The sequence below is a fragment of the Sarcophilus harrisii genome, chromosome 4 (genome assembly GCF_902635505.1).
Source record: "Sarcophilus harrisii chromosome 4, mSarHar1.11, whole genome shotgun sequence".
NCBI classification, from domain to species: domain Eukaryota; kingdom Metazoa; phylum Chordata; class Mammalia; order Dasyuromorphia; family Dasyuridae; genus Sarcophilus; species Sarcophilus harrisii.
In genome coordinates this window covers 452,889,731-452,905,428 of record NC_045429.1, presented here as the reverse complement: position 1 = coordinate 452,905,428, position 15,698 = coordinate 452,889,731, and the positions used below count along the sequence as shown (strand labels likewise).

Sequence of the window (15,698 nt, the reverse complement as noted above, 5' to 3'; positions counted from 1 at the left end):
GATTCGACCTGAGATCCCAATCACAAATTCAGGGCTCTTTGCCATGATGCTTCCCAGAGGGAGGACTTGGATCTACCTCCAGGTCCCACAGCTGGTAGATATCCATCCCTTGAACTCATGTTCCCTGCTTCCTGGATCTGAGACAACATGGCTGCTCTGCATGTTCTAGAAATGGCTTCCTCTGCCATAGGATGGTTTTTCTTTGGATTGTGGAGGAGGGAAAAGGCTCAGCCAGACTCAAGGCTCTTCTCCAATGCTTTGGAGACAAGGAGAAGGAAACCGAGTCTCTTCACACAGTCCCGTGGGCTCGTCAAGAGCCGAGCCTGTTCTACTGCAACATTGGGGAGGGAGGGGCCCCCGACTCACTACCCTCCAAATGGACCGGACCCTATGTGGCTCCTGCCAACATGCCCTTTGACCCAGGCCCCCAGCGCCCAATCATAGGTCGCTTGTGTTTGCTAACTGAAATCGATGCTGGAAGAAAAAAAGAGGCAGCTTTGCAGAGGAAGGAGAACTGAAAGCAAACGTCTTTATTGTACACAGTACAGAATGTAATGCAGCTTGGCAGGATGCAAATGGCCCTGCTCAGGGGAAAGGCTTCCAAACCAACTCCCAAATTAAACCCTTTCTGCCCTGGAGACTTTCTCCACCTTGAAAAGAACCGAAAGCCATCCAGGAGGTCGGCGAGTCTGGTTCCCAGGAAGGCCACACCTTGGCCACCATTCTATGCCTTGTGACAGACAGGACCGGGGAGGAGAGCTCAGGCTACAAAGAATTAGCGTCACCCTGACTAAAACAGAATAAACCCATCCAAATAAATCCCAAACCAGTGAAAGGAAAAAGAAAGGAAGAAAATCCTATACAGCATTTACAACAAATAAATTTTTAGCCATTTTTTTTGGGGGGGAAGAGAAGAATAAAATATGCATATATGTATAGAATATGTGTAGGTTAGAAAGCTATAATTACATTGTCTGGAACAGTTATCTTGATTACAGTATGGCGCTAATTAGGCCAAGGTCACAGGTTGCATTTATATAGGCTAATTAGCTTTACACAGAGAAACGCTCTATTCCATAGCCAGTCTGCGGCCCTCACCCCAATTGCCGAGCCAGCTCCCAATGTGCTCTCGGGCAGAAGGGAGACTCTAAAACAGGGTGACTGGGCAGCCGTGGCCCATCGCCCGTCAATAGAAAAATAACTCAGAGCACATTTTATCGAAAAGGGGTCAAAAGCATCACCTTCACAGACCGAGACCGGTCTGTTCCCTTTTGCTCTCTTAAGTGGCCAAGGGAGTCGAGCCTCACCCCTCAGGTTACGGCAGGGGAGCCCGTCTGAAAACCGAGCCTCTCCTCGGCAGACTCCAGCGTCTTCTGAGCCTTGATCAGTTGTTGACACACTGACCGAGAAAAAAGAAAAACCCATGAATGGACCGGAACAATAGAAGAGGGAAAGATGGCAGGGGATGGTATTTTTTTACCCGTAGGCATCACACGCGTGTCTCAAACCCCATGAATTCTATATGCAGGGTTGCTAGACCAAGGTAAGGAAAAAGGATGAAATGGAAGTCGTCAGCCATCTCCACAGAAATAACCTCCAAGGCTCCCACACCGTGACCAGGTTCCAACTGAACATGAAATGCGTTATGTACATAGACTTTGCAGAAAGAGTATGTCAGTGATATGGGGAAATATACACAGAAGAGCTAGGAAGAGGATCCATGCTGTCCCAGAAGCTTCCAAAATGTACAACACGGGTGCGAATGTTCCATCGGGTTATCGGGGGCAGAAAGCAGAAAGCAGACGGGCTTCAGGCCCGGCTCGGGGGGCGTCCGGAGCAAAGCCCATTTTCAAGCTGCAGCATCTCGGGAAGGTCGGCACGGCCCCGCGGGGAGAGCGGCGCTGAGCTTCCCACAGGATTTTTGCTTTAGATACCAAAACTACAAAAACCAGTTTTTAGAAATGGCTTCGCCAAAACCATCATCCCCCCACCCCGTTCCCAAAATTCCAAATCGAAAGCAAAACCAAATACTGTCGAGTGTTAATCACCCTTCTCCTAAAAGCAAAGCCATCGCCAGAGAGCCCGGCGCGGGGGAAGAGGGCAGCTTGTCCCAGGGGTGCCAGGAGAGGCGAGGTTCTAGCCAGAACAGGCTCCCACCGTCCTGAGGCCGCGTCCTCAGCCCAGAGAAAAGGGGCCGAGTCTTCATTTCAGAGGGAAATCCGAGACCGCAGTTCTGGGGGACTCGGGCCTCCCTCCCCAACTGGGCCCAGCTAGTTTTCGGTCATGTAGAATTTTTTTTCAGTTCACTGTTTGTGCAAATTAGAGCTGCTCAAACGGAATACGGAGGTACCTCGGAGCCTCGACCAAAGCGAGCAATTGTCACGACCGCTTTGTCCCGACACAGTCCCGAGTCCCCAAGGGCCACGTGTTCCTGAGGTCTTGCTCTGCACACACTGTCCGGTGGAAGGTGGCGGGCACGAACGCCGGCTCCGCTGACCTCCTCTTCCCCCCGGCTTCTTCCAGATGACAGCTGGGGTTCCTGCCACACTTGGGGGCCCCCTTCCTGCTCCCACTTCCCTGGCTAGGGTGCCAATGCAGGCCGAGGCCCACCAGAATAATCAGGGGCAAGCTTTGAGAATGGCGGAAAAAACCCCAAAACAACCAATAATAATAATAATAATAACAATAACAATAATAATCATAATCATAATCAAAGAAAATCACTGCCTTCATTTGCCTGAATGGGAACTGCTAAATCTGGCACTGGAGCTGCCAACTCAGCCCCTCAGTAAGCAAAGCCCTCTGCGTAGGGGAGGCTGGGGCAGCGATCCATGTCGAGGAGGTAAGCGGGGTTGTCCTCAAAGTGGGTCAGGGGTAAGGTCTCCTCCTCGTTCAGGGGGCACTCGGACTCAGCCTTCAGGAAAGGACGCTGATTGTCTGGAAAGGCCATGGAAAAGAGAGCATCCGGATCGCAGACAAATTTGTAGACGTACCGCTCGCCAGCCACCTGGAGGAAGAGACAGAGGTCTGTCTTTGGTCTGACCGGCATGAAGGCAGGAAAGTGAGGCTGGGGGAGGGAGATCTCTCTGGGAGCCCCCTGGAAAGGGCAGCGTCCACCCCGTCTAGGCTGACCCCATGTTTTGCCTTCTGCTCGTGGTTGACATCTTCCCCCCAGCCTTCATGCTTGGAATAAAGACCATCTCTTTTTCTTGTCATTGTTTACCATTAAAGATCTGAGCCCACCCATTCCCTCTGGAAGATACTTTCTTCCCCTGTTCATCAAAGAATGGGCCATGTATAACTTTCTCAGAATGGTCTCGCTTCAACTGCAGCCCCCCATCTTTCCAGAATGGAAGGGACTCAGGGGGCCAAGAGGGAGACATAGGACACTTTTCAAGTTGACCTTAAATTCCACATTAAAAGGCTTAGGATTTTGAAATGCTCTGAACCCCCCAATCTGAGTGCCTGTGCCCAGTGGAAGCACTAGGCCAGATTCCAATGCAAAGGAGAAATTACTTTGTGACCGCCGGACATTGTGCATTTACCAGGCCATTACCGCCCCACACTAAAGTTAGAAACAGAAATTATCGTAGATTTCTGGGTAACACACTAGCGTCCCAAACTCTTGCTTATTCAGATTGGACAACGGATGAGCTACAACCTCAAGGTTACCCCCTCCATTCTCTCCTTAGCAGGAGTGTGTACAGTCTTTTGACTCAGCTGGAAGCTTAGACAAGACAATTCTGACAGATGGGAGGCTAAAACCATAAAACTGACATATTTTGTTATCTCTGGACATTAGTCACTCAGCCTAACCATCACGGGTGGCTCCATTGCACTGACTCACATTCCAGCAAGCGCTCGCTCTGTGAAAATTTCCATCTGCTCCAAGAGTCTCGACTTAAGAAGTCTGTTTTTTACAGTGTCGGCACAGAAACAGGATTCTGACCATTCCAAAAACGCCTGATGTAAAGGAAAGGACCACAGCCCCCGTTCCGTAAGATAAGTTGGATCTATGAACATGGCCGGCTATGCCCAGTACTCTCTGGGGCGCCAGACCTTGAGAGTGTGACACTTGCAATGGGTTCCCCTAAGATACTGAGTCTTTAACAGAGTCGGAAGGAATGAAGGCAGAAATAAATGACCAGCTCCATCTGTCCTGCATCCATACTTCCATTTTCCCTCATCACCTCTAATCTGAATGGTTCTGATGCACGTACACCAGCTCTCGGGCCTTAGCTACCTGTTTAAAGTGTCAATTTATTCCTGGGTCACCTCAGTTCTGGTCTCTAAGACTGCCGTGGGACATTCTGGATTTTCTAGGAAATCTCGGCCTTCCTGCCTTGTTCTTAATCCCTGAGCCGGTACTTCCTCTCTCCTTCCCTCCCAAGCTCTTGCTCTGGCTATCCTGAGCACTTCCATTTCAGAGAGGCCATTTTTCAATGAGTCCTTTGTCTTCTCCCATGATCCTCTAGGGCCCGGGGGCCATCCAGGTCCCTTACCTTCTGCATGATGCCCTTCTCATAATAGTAGCGCAGGGAGCGGCTAAGCTTGTCATAATTCATCGCTGGTCGGTTCTTCTGGATGCCCCATCGCCGAGCAACCTGAGGACAGAGAAAAGCAGGTGACCAAAAGACCCTGGTCTTGTGTCAGTGACACACCTTCCTGTCGGGAAACAAAGGGCTCCGTCCCCGCAGCCTGACCCCAAGAGGGGCCCTGAGGCACAACGAGTACAAGGGCTTCAAGACGGCCGCGGGTTCGCTTAATGTCTCGGCGGAAGCCAACATGTTTCTGTTCTTCCACGTATGAATTATTGACCAATGCCCAGAGCCCATTAGCATGTTGCTGTTAAGTGCTATGGTTTCTGTAGCAGTCAATAAGGAATAATTAGAACGGTCATCCCTGAAACATTAGAAACACACTAGTGAGTTGCTAATGGGCTAAGAGAACAAAAGTTCAATTCTAATACGATTGGAGAGGGGCCGGGAGACGTTCACTTATTGCAGCTCCCATCGTGAAGGGGAATCAGATGGTTTGAGTCTGCAGCCATCCAATCCTACGCTCCCGGGAGACTTTCTGAATGAGCCCATAAGCTTGGAGCACCATTATCCATCTAATGAAAAATTAACAGGGCTTCCCAAAGAGTGTGGAAGTGCATTAAATCCCACCCAGTCCACCTGAGGTACAATGATGGAGAGATGTAATCTGAGGCCCGAGCAGACAAAGCGAACCCAACGGCCAGGAAGCCTCTCCACTGGCCGTGATGGATTAGTGGGCCGATCCATTTTTTTATCTCGTACGTGTACTAATACATGGCTAGATACCCACAAACACTCAGCGTTTCAGCCTTTGCTTAAAAGGATCTCCCCCTAGAAGAGTCATGGAGCATAAACCCTTCCGAAAACATCCACTGGCAGAGCTCCTCAAGGCAGTGCACCAGGAGTTTTCACTATTTTAGGTACGTTCACGTACGACTCCTGAGAAATGTTAGTCTTCACTGTTGAATTTGAACTTGGAGACAGTTTCTTTTTCAAATATGTAGAGGTATGAGCCCAAACTGACTTCTAAGACACTGTCTGAGGTGCTGGGGCCGTGGAGATTTAAAGGACATTAAGTTAAGTCACACATAAGTGATTTCATTTTAGGTGAAGAAATAATATCACCCTAACCTTGGCCCTAGTTGCCTGCCATGTCCTGCGGTGTTTCACTCAGGTATGAATTTAACATAAAAATGGTTTAAGAAAAGTTGAAAAAAATCAAATGCTACAAAACGAAAATCTTCATGACATTGATAATGACATCATTAACACGGGAGCTTGCTCCTGCGTTGTCCCCGTCCCAATACTTCCCATTTTTTCTCACCCCACCATTCCTCCAGGAGATCTTCTCACTGGGCCGGAGCAGTCTCTGCCCTAATTATGGTCTCAGGGAGTCCTAAGCTTGGTGGCTCATGACACACATGGCTGCTCTCCCTCCTTTTCTGATCACCCATTTCCGGACGGTAGCTCCTCTACAAGCTTCTTGTGCTCCCGCCTGCTCCCACCCCTTGGGGGTCTCCAGAGCCTGTTCCTGGCAGCCCCAGACCCCTCCTGTACAGGAGGTACCAGCATACTGAGAGGCCTTCCCTCAGGGGCTGGCCACTATGAGATGAAGTCTTTGCTCAAAGCAACCCAAGGAGAAGAAAGAAAGAAATCCAAGAGAAATCGGGACAGTGACCAGGGAAGAAAACGCCCACCCCCCGTCCGGCGGAGCATAATTGTCGGCCTAGCCCCCAGGTCCTGGTGGGAGCATGCGCTCTCTGCACATCCTGCAGCTCTCCCAGATGCAGAGCTCTGGGCCCTGCTCTCAGACTGCTGGGGTAGCCATAGTGACGAGTGCTCCTTCCACACCCACCCGCGCCTGGCTGAGCCCACTCAAGAGCTCCTTGTTTCTCGGTGCCGCCTGGCACCACAGCCCAGCCCACACAATGAGGCCGTGGCTCGGCTGCTGGGGAGCCCCGGGGAGCCGGGTTAAGAGTCGGAGGCTCAGTCAGGACCTCAGGGCCACAATGTCTTCTGTAAAACTGGGGAGGGCTGCAGCCAAAAAGGTTTCTCCCAGTTCTAAGTCTGTGACCCCGGAGGGGTGGGTTATTCAGGCTCTCCAGGATCAGACGTGTGAACAGGTCCTTGTCACCATGACACAAAGACCAGTTCTTGCTAAGGAAAGCTCCCCTGAAAAACTGCCTTTGCCCAGGGAGAGCGCGGACCTGAGCCCCAGACAGGACAAATTCTCCCTGTAACCTTGGCCAGATCACCGAAGCTGGGTTTCCTCATCTGTCACATGGAGGCTGGACAGGGGGGTGGCTAAGGTCCCTTCCGGCTCTCCACTCTGCGAATCAAACCAGTGATCGGCCACGTGTTCTACCAACTCCCCCCCTCCCCAAATATTCATTAATGCAGATTCACAGCTAAAATGGTTCCAGATTAAAGCAGTGTCATAATTGAGAGGGGGCTAAGCTGGATGACTATCAAAAGACATTTGATTAGGGGGACTGCCAAAACGCAGTTTTAAAACCTCCATTTTCCTGCGCAGTGTAATGGATATTGTGGCTAATTACCCAGCATGCACCACTCGGTTCCACAGCTGCCTACAATTACGCCCCAAACAGCTTTTTCCTCAGCTTCACCCTCCAAACTCCTCAGAGCCGCCTCCGAGGTGTTACTTATGAGACCTGGCTTTGTCCCGGGACTATGAAGGGCGGGACCCCCAAACCACATGGAGAATTTACAAAAAAATGTTCAAGAAGTCACCAGCTGAACCCAAGCCGGATATGGACAAAGGGGAAAGGACACAAAGAAGCCTCAGTGAGTTGGGGGCAGATGTAAGAAGAAGAGAAGCTTAGTTAAGGTCCAGCACTGTGGGCTGCACACAGCAGGGGCTTATGACCCCTGCACACTTACTCAGGCCCTCAGGTCCGGCCGGGCCGTGTGGGACCATCCCCGCCTCTGTCCACCATCTTCCTAGCTGACCAGAGGGCTGGCGGAGGGAGGCTCCGGCCTCCAGGGTGGCCCCGTTTACCTGCGCAGCCCTGTCTGAGTCTGAGTCTGAGCTGTTGTAACAGAAGCTCATCCCTCAGGAAGGGCCGTCCACAGGACAAGGCCGCGGGCTCTCCCCGCTCGGCTGAGGTGACACAGGACACGCGGTCTCAGAACTAAGTCAGGCGTCTGGGAGGAGTTGGCCTTCCCCATTTTCCTCTCCCCCCACCTGAACCCTAGTGCATCTTATGTAACACAATGAACGTACTGGAATCATCCCTGTGGCTCTGGAGCCAACAACATGACTCATCCCGTCTCAGGATAACAGGTTAGGGTAACCAGGAGCCTCCTTTAGACCCGGGGCTTTCCAGGGGGCTCGCTGTGGAGCCCCTAACAAGACTCTGAATGACTTGTTTCCAATGTCCTGTAGTTAGTTACAGACCCAAGAACTTGGTCCGCAGTGTGTGCAAGTGGGTATTCCTCTGGCCTCAGTCCCTGTTCTTTACAGCGTGGGCCCTAAACACTCCAGAGAGATCGCACCTTCCTCCTCCTCCCCCCCTCCAACCTACCTCACACGTGACGACCACGAAGGCCTTTGTTCCTGCCCTCGCTTCCCTTAGAATGCCCTCCTCCCTCTTATATGAAGCCTTCCCTGAGCACTGACAGTAAAGGGGTTCCCTCTGTCCCTCCTCAGGAAACGTGGGTCATACAGTGTGGGGGTGACCTGCTTGGGAGCATTCCTTATTCTCAAGGCTCCTCAACTTGCTCTGAGCTCCAAGAAGTCAGGGATTATATTTTACCGAAATTTTCTAAGTCTCCAAGTGCCTAACACAGCATCCTACACACAGCAGGTGCTCAGTATTTGCTGCATTGAATTAATTTGCATGCCAGATTTTCCCATAAAGGTGCTAAAATTGTGTTCTATCTTTCTGCTCTTCCAGCCCGGCCTAGCGAATGGTAATTTTACACTTCAGGCCACAGAGCCCCCAGGCAGAGCGGAGAACGCTTCCATTTCTTCGGCCTACCAGCCCAATTTCTTCCTCCTCTTCTACCTAAACTTTTCTATGGTTCAGAATAACTGGGAGACAAAAGCTGGCTTTTCTGGATAGAGTTGGATGCTCTGAGGCCCGGTCTGACTGCTTGGTTCATGCAGCACGCAGGGAAGGGGAGCAGAGCTGCAAGTCCTTTCCTTCCTCACTGAGAAGTCAGAGTCTATTTTGGGGGCAAGAGGAAATGGGAGCGGTTCCACGGGGAGGCCTTCATGGCCAGAGTTTGAGTAAACAGGGAAAAGAATGTGTTATTTACAATGGAGGTTGGTGCTATCTACGGCCCCTGTGGAGGCCACAAACTGCCCCAAGGTTGAAGTTCACACAACTGACCAGACAGTTTTGTTGTCCGCTGCCTCTGTGGGCCAGGCTTGCCCCCGACAAGCAGGAGCAGAGCTTCCCAGCAGGACAGACAGGGTGCCACAGCCCACAGTCACACCTCAGAAGGGAGGCTGCCGGGGAAGAGGAATGGGGCAAAGATGGGCTTCTAGCACCCAAACACCTGACACGGGCATCTCAACAGGAAGAGTAGGGCCAGAGCAAAACCCGGCACTTAGCTGAAGCTCGCCAAGAACTCTCCAGGAAAGTGGTCTATGAGCACCCCAAGGTTTCTGCTAGGAAGGTCAGGAAGGGTCAGCAGGGCTCCCAACGTAGAAACGACAGAACGAACTCAACAACCCACAGGGCTGGCTAATGAAACCCGTACCTCTTCTGGTTCTATCAGCTTGAACTCCATGCCTCTGCCTGTCCAGGCAATGAAGTGGGCATTGGCTGGGTCATCGAGGAGCGTGACCAGGAACTGCCACAGCTGGAGGGAACCTCGTCTCTGGTAAGGGGGCCCTTCGCGGTACATGGTGGGTTCCTGTTTGACTTTGCCTGCTTGGACAGAGAGATTTGTGTAAATCTGCTGTCCAATGCATTAGGACGATTTGGGAGAAGGTTCATCAGCTTGTTTGGATTCCCTCCCTCCCTCCCTCCTTCCCCTTACCGACTTACCCTCCAGTCTTTCTGGTACAACACATGTGTCATCGAAGTACAATCGAGGATCTTTGTCACATGAAAAACCTGGTGGGGAGAGCCAAGAAAAAGAAAATGAAGGTAGAACGTTTGCTTTGTAAAGGTCTCAATGTACTTCCTCATTAAACTCTTATTAAACAATCTCCTGAAACGTTCCTGGCGCACCGAGACCCAGCCCGACTTTGAGGGATTCTGAATACTTCTGCCTTTGTGTTCTGAAAGAGCGGCTTTGGTCCCAGTCCTCGGATGAAATCCGTTTTTGCTCTAAGACTGTAGACTTATGGGAGGGTGAGAGAGGAACAAGCACACATTTCCTCACACCTTGCTACGAAATTCAGCAGGGATCAAGCGTGACTGCCTCTCCCACACTGTGACTCAGCCTGAAGCTAGTGAACAGACACATATTACCCATCCTCTTCCTCAGCAAGTGAGAGCTTCAAACTTTCTTAGAACTTTCCATGAAGAAAACCACCGTCACAAAGCTCACGCCTTGGGCTTGTCGGACAAAATCTTTTTGCATGGCCCACCCAAAAATGAGGATCAAGCAAAGAGTCACCAAGAGGGCTGAAGGCCTGTAGCAAAGCACCTGGGATTGAGTATGAACGAGCTGGGGGACCCTGTAGACCATCTACAGCTGTGGAACAGGAGGCTCAGACAGGTAAATGACTTGTCCAGGATCTCATATCTCTAGCGAAAAGGGGCAGCTGGGGGCATTGTAGAGACAGCACCAGCCCTGGGAGTCAGGTGCACTGGTCTCTCTCACATACTACTTGTGTGACTGTGGGAAAGTCACTTAACCCCTATTGCCTCCAGAGAGAGAGACAGAGACAGAGATAGACAGAGAAACAGACAAAGAACCAAAAAGACACAGAAACAGAAAAGACAGAGATACACTCAGAGAAAGAGAAAGATGAAGAGAGAGAGACACACACACACACATACAGAATGAAAATACTTTCCAAGAAAGATGGAAAATCATGGGTTGGGGGAAAGGAGAGGTTCAGGAAGAAGGTGGAAAATTTCAGGGCTTTGGAATTCTCTTTGGGGACACAATGGGACACCCCAACTTGTCCCAGCATTTCTAGATAAGATCAGAAGCTCAAATATGCAAGATCAGAGGCTCAAATACACAAAGGACAGTCCCTAGATGTGAGAAGCTCCCAGGGTGGGAACTCTCTCCCTGATGAAGACTGCGATCCTCTTACATTTTGAAACCCCAAGCCTGGGTGACCTTCAGAAGGCACACAGGGAAAAGATGTGAAATGTTCACATTTTCACAGGGCTGCTAAGTGTCACAAGTAGAGTGTGAACACTGCAGATGCTTTTGGCTCCAGGCGTAACTTAATTCCATCCCCCCTGACAGGATCAAAGGCAGAAAAGAATCAGTGGACACATCCAAGGGAACCCATGGTTCCTTGTGGACAATCTCTGCCCGGAGGGAAGGGAACATCCAAGAAGCATAGTAGGGGCAGCTAGGTGGCGCAGTGGCTAGAGCACCAACCCTGAAGTCAGGAGGACCCGTGTGCAAAACTGGTCTCAGACACTTAACACTTCTTGGCTGTGTGACCCTGGGCAAGTCACTTAACCCCAAATACCTCAGCAAAAAAGCAAAAACAAACAAACAAACAAGCAAACAAAAACACAGGATGCAGCAGCTCCCTCTTTTTGTGTAATGAGCACCATGGGCCTGGGACCAAATCAGCCCTGGAAGAACTAAGGTCAGAACTGATGGAGGAGAACAGGGCAGTCAATCCACTGAAGCATTGTTTAAAAAAAAACAAAAACCAGGCAAAACAGAGGGAAGAGCAAAAGAAAGGCAAACAAGAGGAGAGCTTGAACTTAGTATCTAATAGAAAGAAATGCCAGTTGTTTATAAGGGTCTATAAAATAGCTTCAGGTGCAACCCTCTTTTTCCGCTCTACTGTGTACGTGAAATATCCATCCTACTGAGTTTCAGATTAAAAACATTAAATCCAAAGTCCAGCTGTCCTTTAAAGCAAAGAAGCATTTTAAGAAAAGCCCGTTCTGATGTCTGAAGCTGTTTCACCAGAGGTTAAGATCACTCTCAATTTTGGTCAATGAAGCAACTTCTTGTCCAGAAAAGCAATTGGAAACACTCTTTTGCTTCATCCCATCAACCACTTAGCATGAGCAATACAGAGCTTCTGGAATTCCTTGGAGCACTAGGAATACAGGAGCAATCCTCAAATGTGGAGTCCATACAAGTCCACAGCAGAAATGCCCTGCTCTCCTGTGGGACTCTTTTAGCTTTTGTTTTTTGTTTGTTTGTTTTGAATCATTCTTTGAATTGTTTTTTAAATTGTTCTGGCCATTTAAATTGTTCAGGCCACCTCTGGCCTGGTGGACCAGAGGAACCACCAGGTCCTCTGAAGATGCTATTGTTTGGCCTAAGACTCCAATTTTCATTGGAGAGAAACTCAAGAAGGACTTTGCTAAAAATGACATCCCTACCATTGCTCAGGATTTACCAGCTTTGTAATCTTTCAAAAAAGGAAACAAGTCCTGCCACAACTTGGCTTTTGATGAGCTCCTTCTGGAGGAAGGGACCTTCCCTTCCTCTTCTGCACGTTCACTAATCATCTCTTAAATACCCTATTTCAGAATTTCTCCATGAATCCAGGTCAACCCCACCGTAAGACTCTCATCTTCCTCTCCTTTTTCTGAACCCCGGGAGCTCTGCCAGCACTTTTCTTGCTTTTCACAACCTTTTATCTATCAGTGACAACACTTGACGTTCCATCCGGCGCAGGGACGTAGTTCATCTGGTCAGGTGACCCAAATTTCTCAATGACAGCGAGGGAAGTCACTATCTGCATTGTTGGGGGAATTGCCTCACCGAGAAGCTCCCTACGTCAACAAAACCAGAGCTTCAGCCTGGATCACTCTCCCTCCCCATTTGCTTTCTGTTTTGCCCCTTCCAGTCCTTCATGGGCAAGAAAACAGAGGGAGCCCAGGAGCGAGCAGCTCAGCCCTTTTTCCATTTTTGGGGACAGGCCCCCTCGCCCTTCTCTGGACCTTTCTTCTCCTCCCCTGAACCCCTTCTGGTAGCACCACCATGTGCTTACTTCTGATTTCATTCGTTATCCACCTTTGCTTCCATCTGCTGCAGGCTCAGGGCCTAGAGCTGAGAGTACAGTAGCAATGAACACTCCCTGGAAAGGAAACTCCACCCACCAATGCAGGTCAGCATCTTCTCTGCGTGGTCTCTGAGAGGGCCTGGAGGGTTCTATGACCTTCCTCTGGGACACATATCCAGGGTGGGTAACGAGGAACTTGAGCCAAGTGCTCGGGCCGTCGGGACCTTTCCTTCTTTTGGGCCAATTGGCGGATGAGTTCTCTGGGCATTCACGTCAGACTCTTGAGACAATTTTCCTGTTTATTCCTCAGTGGGATTGTTCCCTTTGGGTCCTCCCTTGTGATCTGACTTTCCCTCTGAAATCTGTGCTCTCTAAGCCAGGGAGGGATCTCAGACCTCGCAAAGCTCTCCTTTTCGACTCTATCACAGACTCTGTGATGGCGCCTTGGCCCTTTCCCCACCAAGCTCCCTTTTTTCACTTCCTTTGCTCTAGTTTGAGATTAAACCTCCCAAAGAGCATCCCGAGCGGCCACTGGGCTGGGAAACTAGAACCCGTTCCCATATTCAGTCCATTATTAGTTTCTATCTAGACACCTCTAACAGTTTCTTAAACTGCTCCTCCCCTGTCCCAGCTCCAATGTCCCAACTCCCCTGTTCCATTCCTCTTCCCCATCATGGCTCCATAGAATTTTTCCAATTTCAGCAACATCCACAGGGTCCCCTAAATGAGACTCAGCATTCAAGGCCCTCCACAGCCTGACCCAAACTACTCTATTTGTCTTGGAGGACAACAGAGCTTATCAGTGCCTTTTATATCTCAAACCATCTCAACCCTTGTGGCCTTCCTCCCTGATCCTCGCCCTCCCCACTTCTCCGTCTACTGTCCCTTTTAAGGTAATCCAAAGCTGCTTCTTTCTCGGCCTCTTCCCTAATGGAAGGGATGCTCTTCTGCGAGTTCCTGGAGTGCTTCCTCTAGGCCTTTCACACAGCCATTGTCACACCCTGACTCTTAGTGAGGTCCTTGGGCACTTTCTCCCTCTCCATTAGCTTGTGAGCTTTCTGAAGATAGGGACAGGGCAACTGGTACCTCTTAATATCCTTCACGTCTGGCACACACTGGTCACTACACACTGATTGGATTAATGTTAAGTGAACAAGAGAGACGTACAATTTCTTAGCCTTTCGGAATATAAAGGAATTGTGTCAGAGATGTAGGCAGCTGGTGGTGCTGCAGGGGACAGAGGGCTGGGCCTGGAGTCAGGAAGACTCGTCTTCTGGAGTTCAAAACTGGCCTCTGACACCTAGCAGCTGTCTGCCTCAATTTCCTCATTTTTAAAATGAGCTAGAGAAGGAAATGTCGAACCAGTCCAGTATCTTTGCCAAGAAAACCTCAAATGGGATCATGAAGAGTCAGATACAACTGAACAACAAATCAGAGATACGTAGTGGAATATGACCGGAGTTGAGTAAGGAAGGGCCTAAACTGTCCAAGCAGGGAAAGTCACCAACCCCTATGAACTTCAGCTTCCTTATCTATGAAAGGGAATTTTGGGGATGGTTCTGAGGATTAAACGATCTCTTTTCCTCCCAGGTTATTTTTACCTTCAGAATCCGATTTTTCTTGTGCAACAAGAGAACTGCATAAATATGTATACATGGATTGTATTTAAGATATATTTTAACATGTTTACCATGTATAGGACTGCCTGCCATCTAGGGGAGGCAGTGGAGGGAAGGAAGGGAAAAGTTGGAACAGAAGTGAGTGGAAGGGATAATGTTGAAAAATTACCCAGGCATGGGTTCTGTCAATAAAAAGCTATAATAATAATAATAATAAAAGATCTTTCTCACACAGACAGACACACACACACACAGAAATGTCTCAAAAGTCATTAAGCTACCAAAGCTTAAGACCGCACTAAGACTTTGGGGACACCCTGTATATATATTAAGTGCTTGGAAACTCTTAACGTGTTATATAAATGTCAGTTATTTGGTCTTATTTTTGTAGTCTAAAGCCACAGGTAGAATGCCAAATTACATATTCTCTCAAAATCTGTTCCCATCCACTAATTTTATGTTTCAGCTCTGAAAACACATCCTCGGATCTAAGTTGGAGAGTCCGATGCCATATTTCAAAGTGTACAGGCCTGCTTAAATTAGCGGGTTATTTTTAGGGTCTTCCTTTCTTTCTCAAAGACTAAAATATGCACAGTATAGAAAGGAAAAGGAGGGAGACTAAATTAAACGCTAGGTATGGCTTCCTGAACTCCTCCGAGGCGGGCCTGCCTCTGCCCGTGCAGGTGGTTTCGTGCTTCCTTCTGAAACATCTGGCGGTTGCCATGAGTTTGGGGGAAAAGGCAGTTAGATCTGCATCTGTACTTGCCCCGGTTGTGGACAGGAAGAAGGTACTTGTTTTAGGGAGGAGGCGGGGAAGTGAAAGGCTGATGGGAAACATTAAAGGGCTCAGAGGGGCTGCCAGGAGGAAAGGGTATCTCTGAGCTCAATCGCAGATGCAATCACGGACACTTGTTTCTCTCGCTGCCTCTATAGCTACCATCCAAGGATGGAAAATTGAAGGTGGTAGATTAGACTGGCCTCTAAGAACACACCTGACTTCTGAAGTCTGCTGGGAATGGAAGCAAGAGGAGACAGAAAGAAAGCAACCAGACAGAGCAACCCAACAACTCTCCAAAAGCACTGTCTTTAGGTCCGGGTTCTTGCTGTGAAAGCCTTCCAAGACCTTCCCATCCTCCTTTTCTGCTCGTGGCTGCATTCTGCCAACACCAGCTGATGGAGCTTGGAAGCGAGGCAGGGGCCAGTGGGCAGCTTTTCCTGGCCAGTGACTGGCGCTCTCAGAATATCACATGGTCCCCAATATGACCGTATGTGGGGCCTGCAAAATGACACTGTTCTGAACTAGTGGCTCCCATAAAACTCAGTCCCTTCTTGGAACTTTTAGAATCTCTTTCACTCGAATTTTTTCCAATTCTCTGGAAAGGAGGTTCATGTGAGGGGATACTG

The 15,698-nt window shown here is 49.5% G+C and overlaps 1 protein-coding gene across 3 annotated transcripts in view; it reads right to left on the bottom strand.

The window, feature by feature from the left end:
- Positions 1-509: 509 nt before the first annotated feature.
- ETV5 (ETS variant transcription factor 5) overlaps positions 510-15,698 on the bottom strand; it is a 62,259-nt gene continuing 47,070 nt past the window's right edge. For 2 of the 3 annotated variants that reach the window (XM_031968062.1, XM_031968063.1), the window contains exons 10-13: positions 9,557-9,625; positions 9,267-9,439; positions 4,503-4,604; positions 510-3,007 (exon numbers count right to left, since the gene is read on the bottom strand). In XM_031968062.1, the coding sequence (XP_031823922.1) occupies positions 2,786-3,007; positions 4,503-4,604; positions 9,267-9,439; positions 9,557-9,625 (566 nt within the window). In that variant the 3' untranslated portion in view covers positions 510-2,785. The remainder of the gene's footprint in view (positions 3,008-4,502; positions 4,605-9,266; positions 9,440-9,556; positions 9,626-15,698) is intronic. The other variant, XM_031968064.1, reaches the window with a different exon arrangement.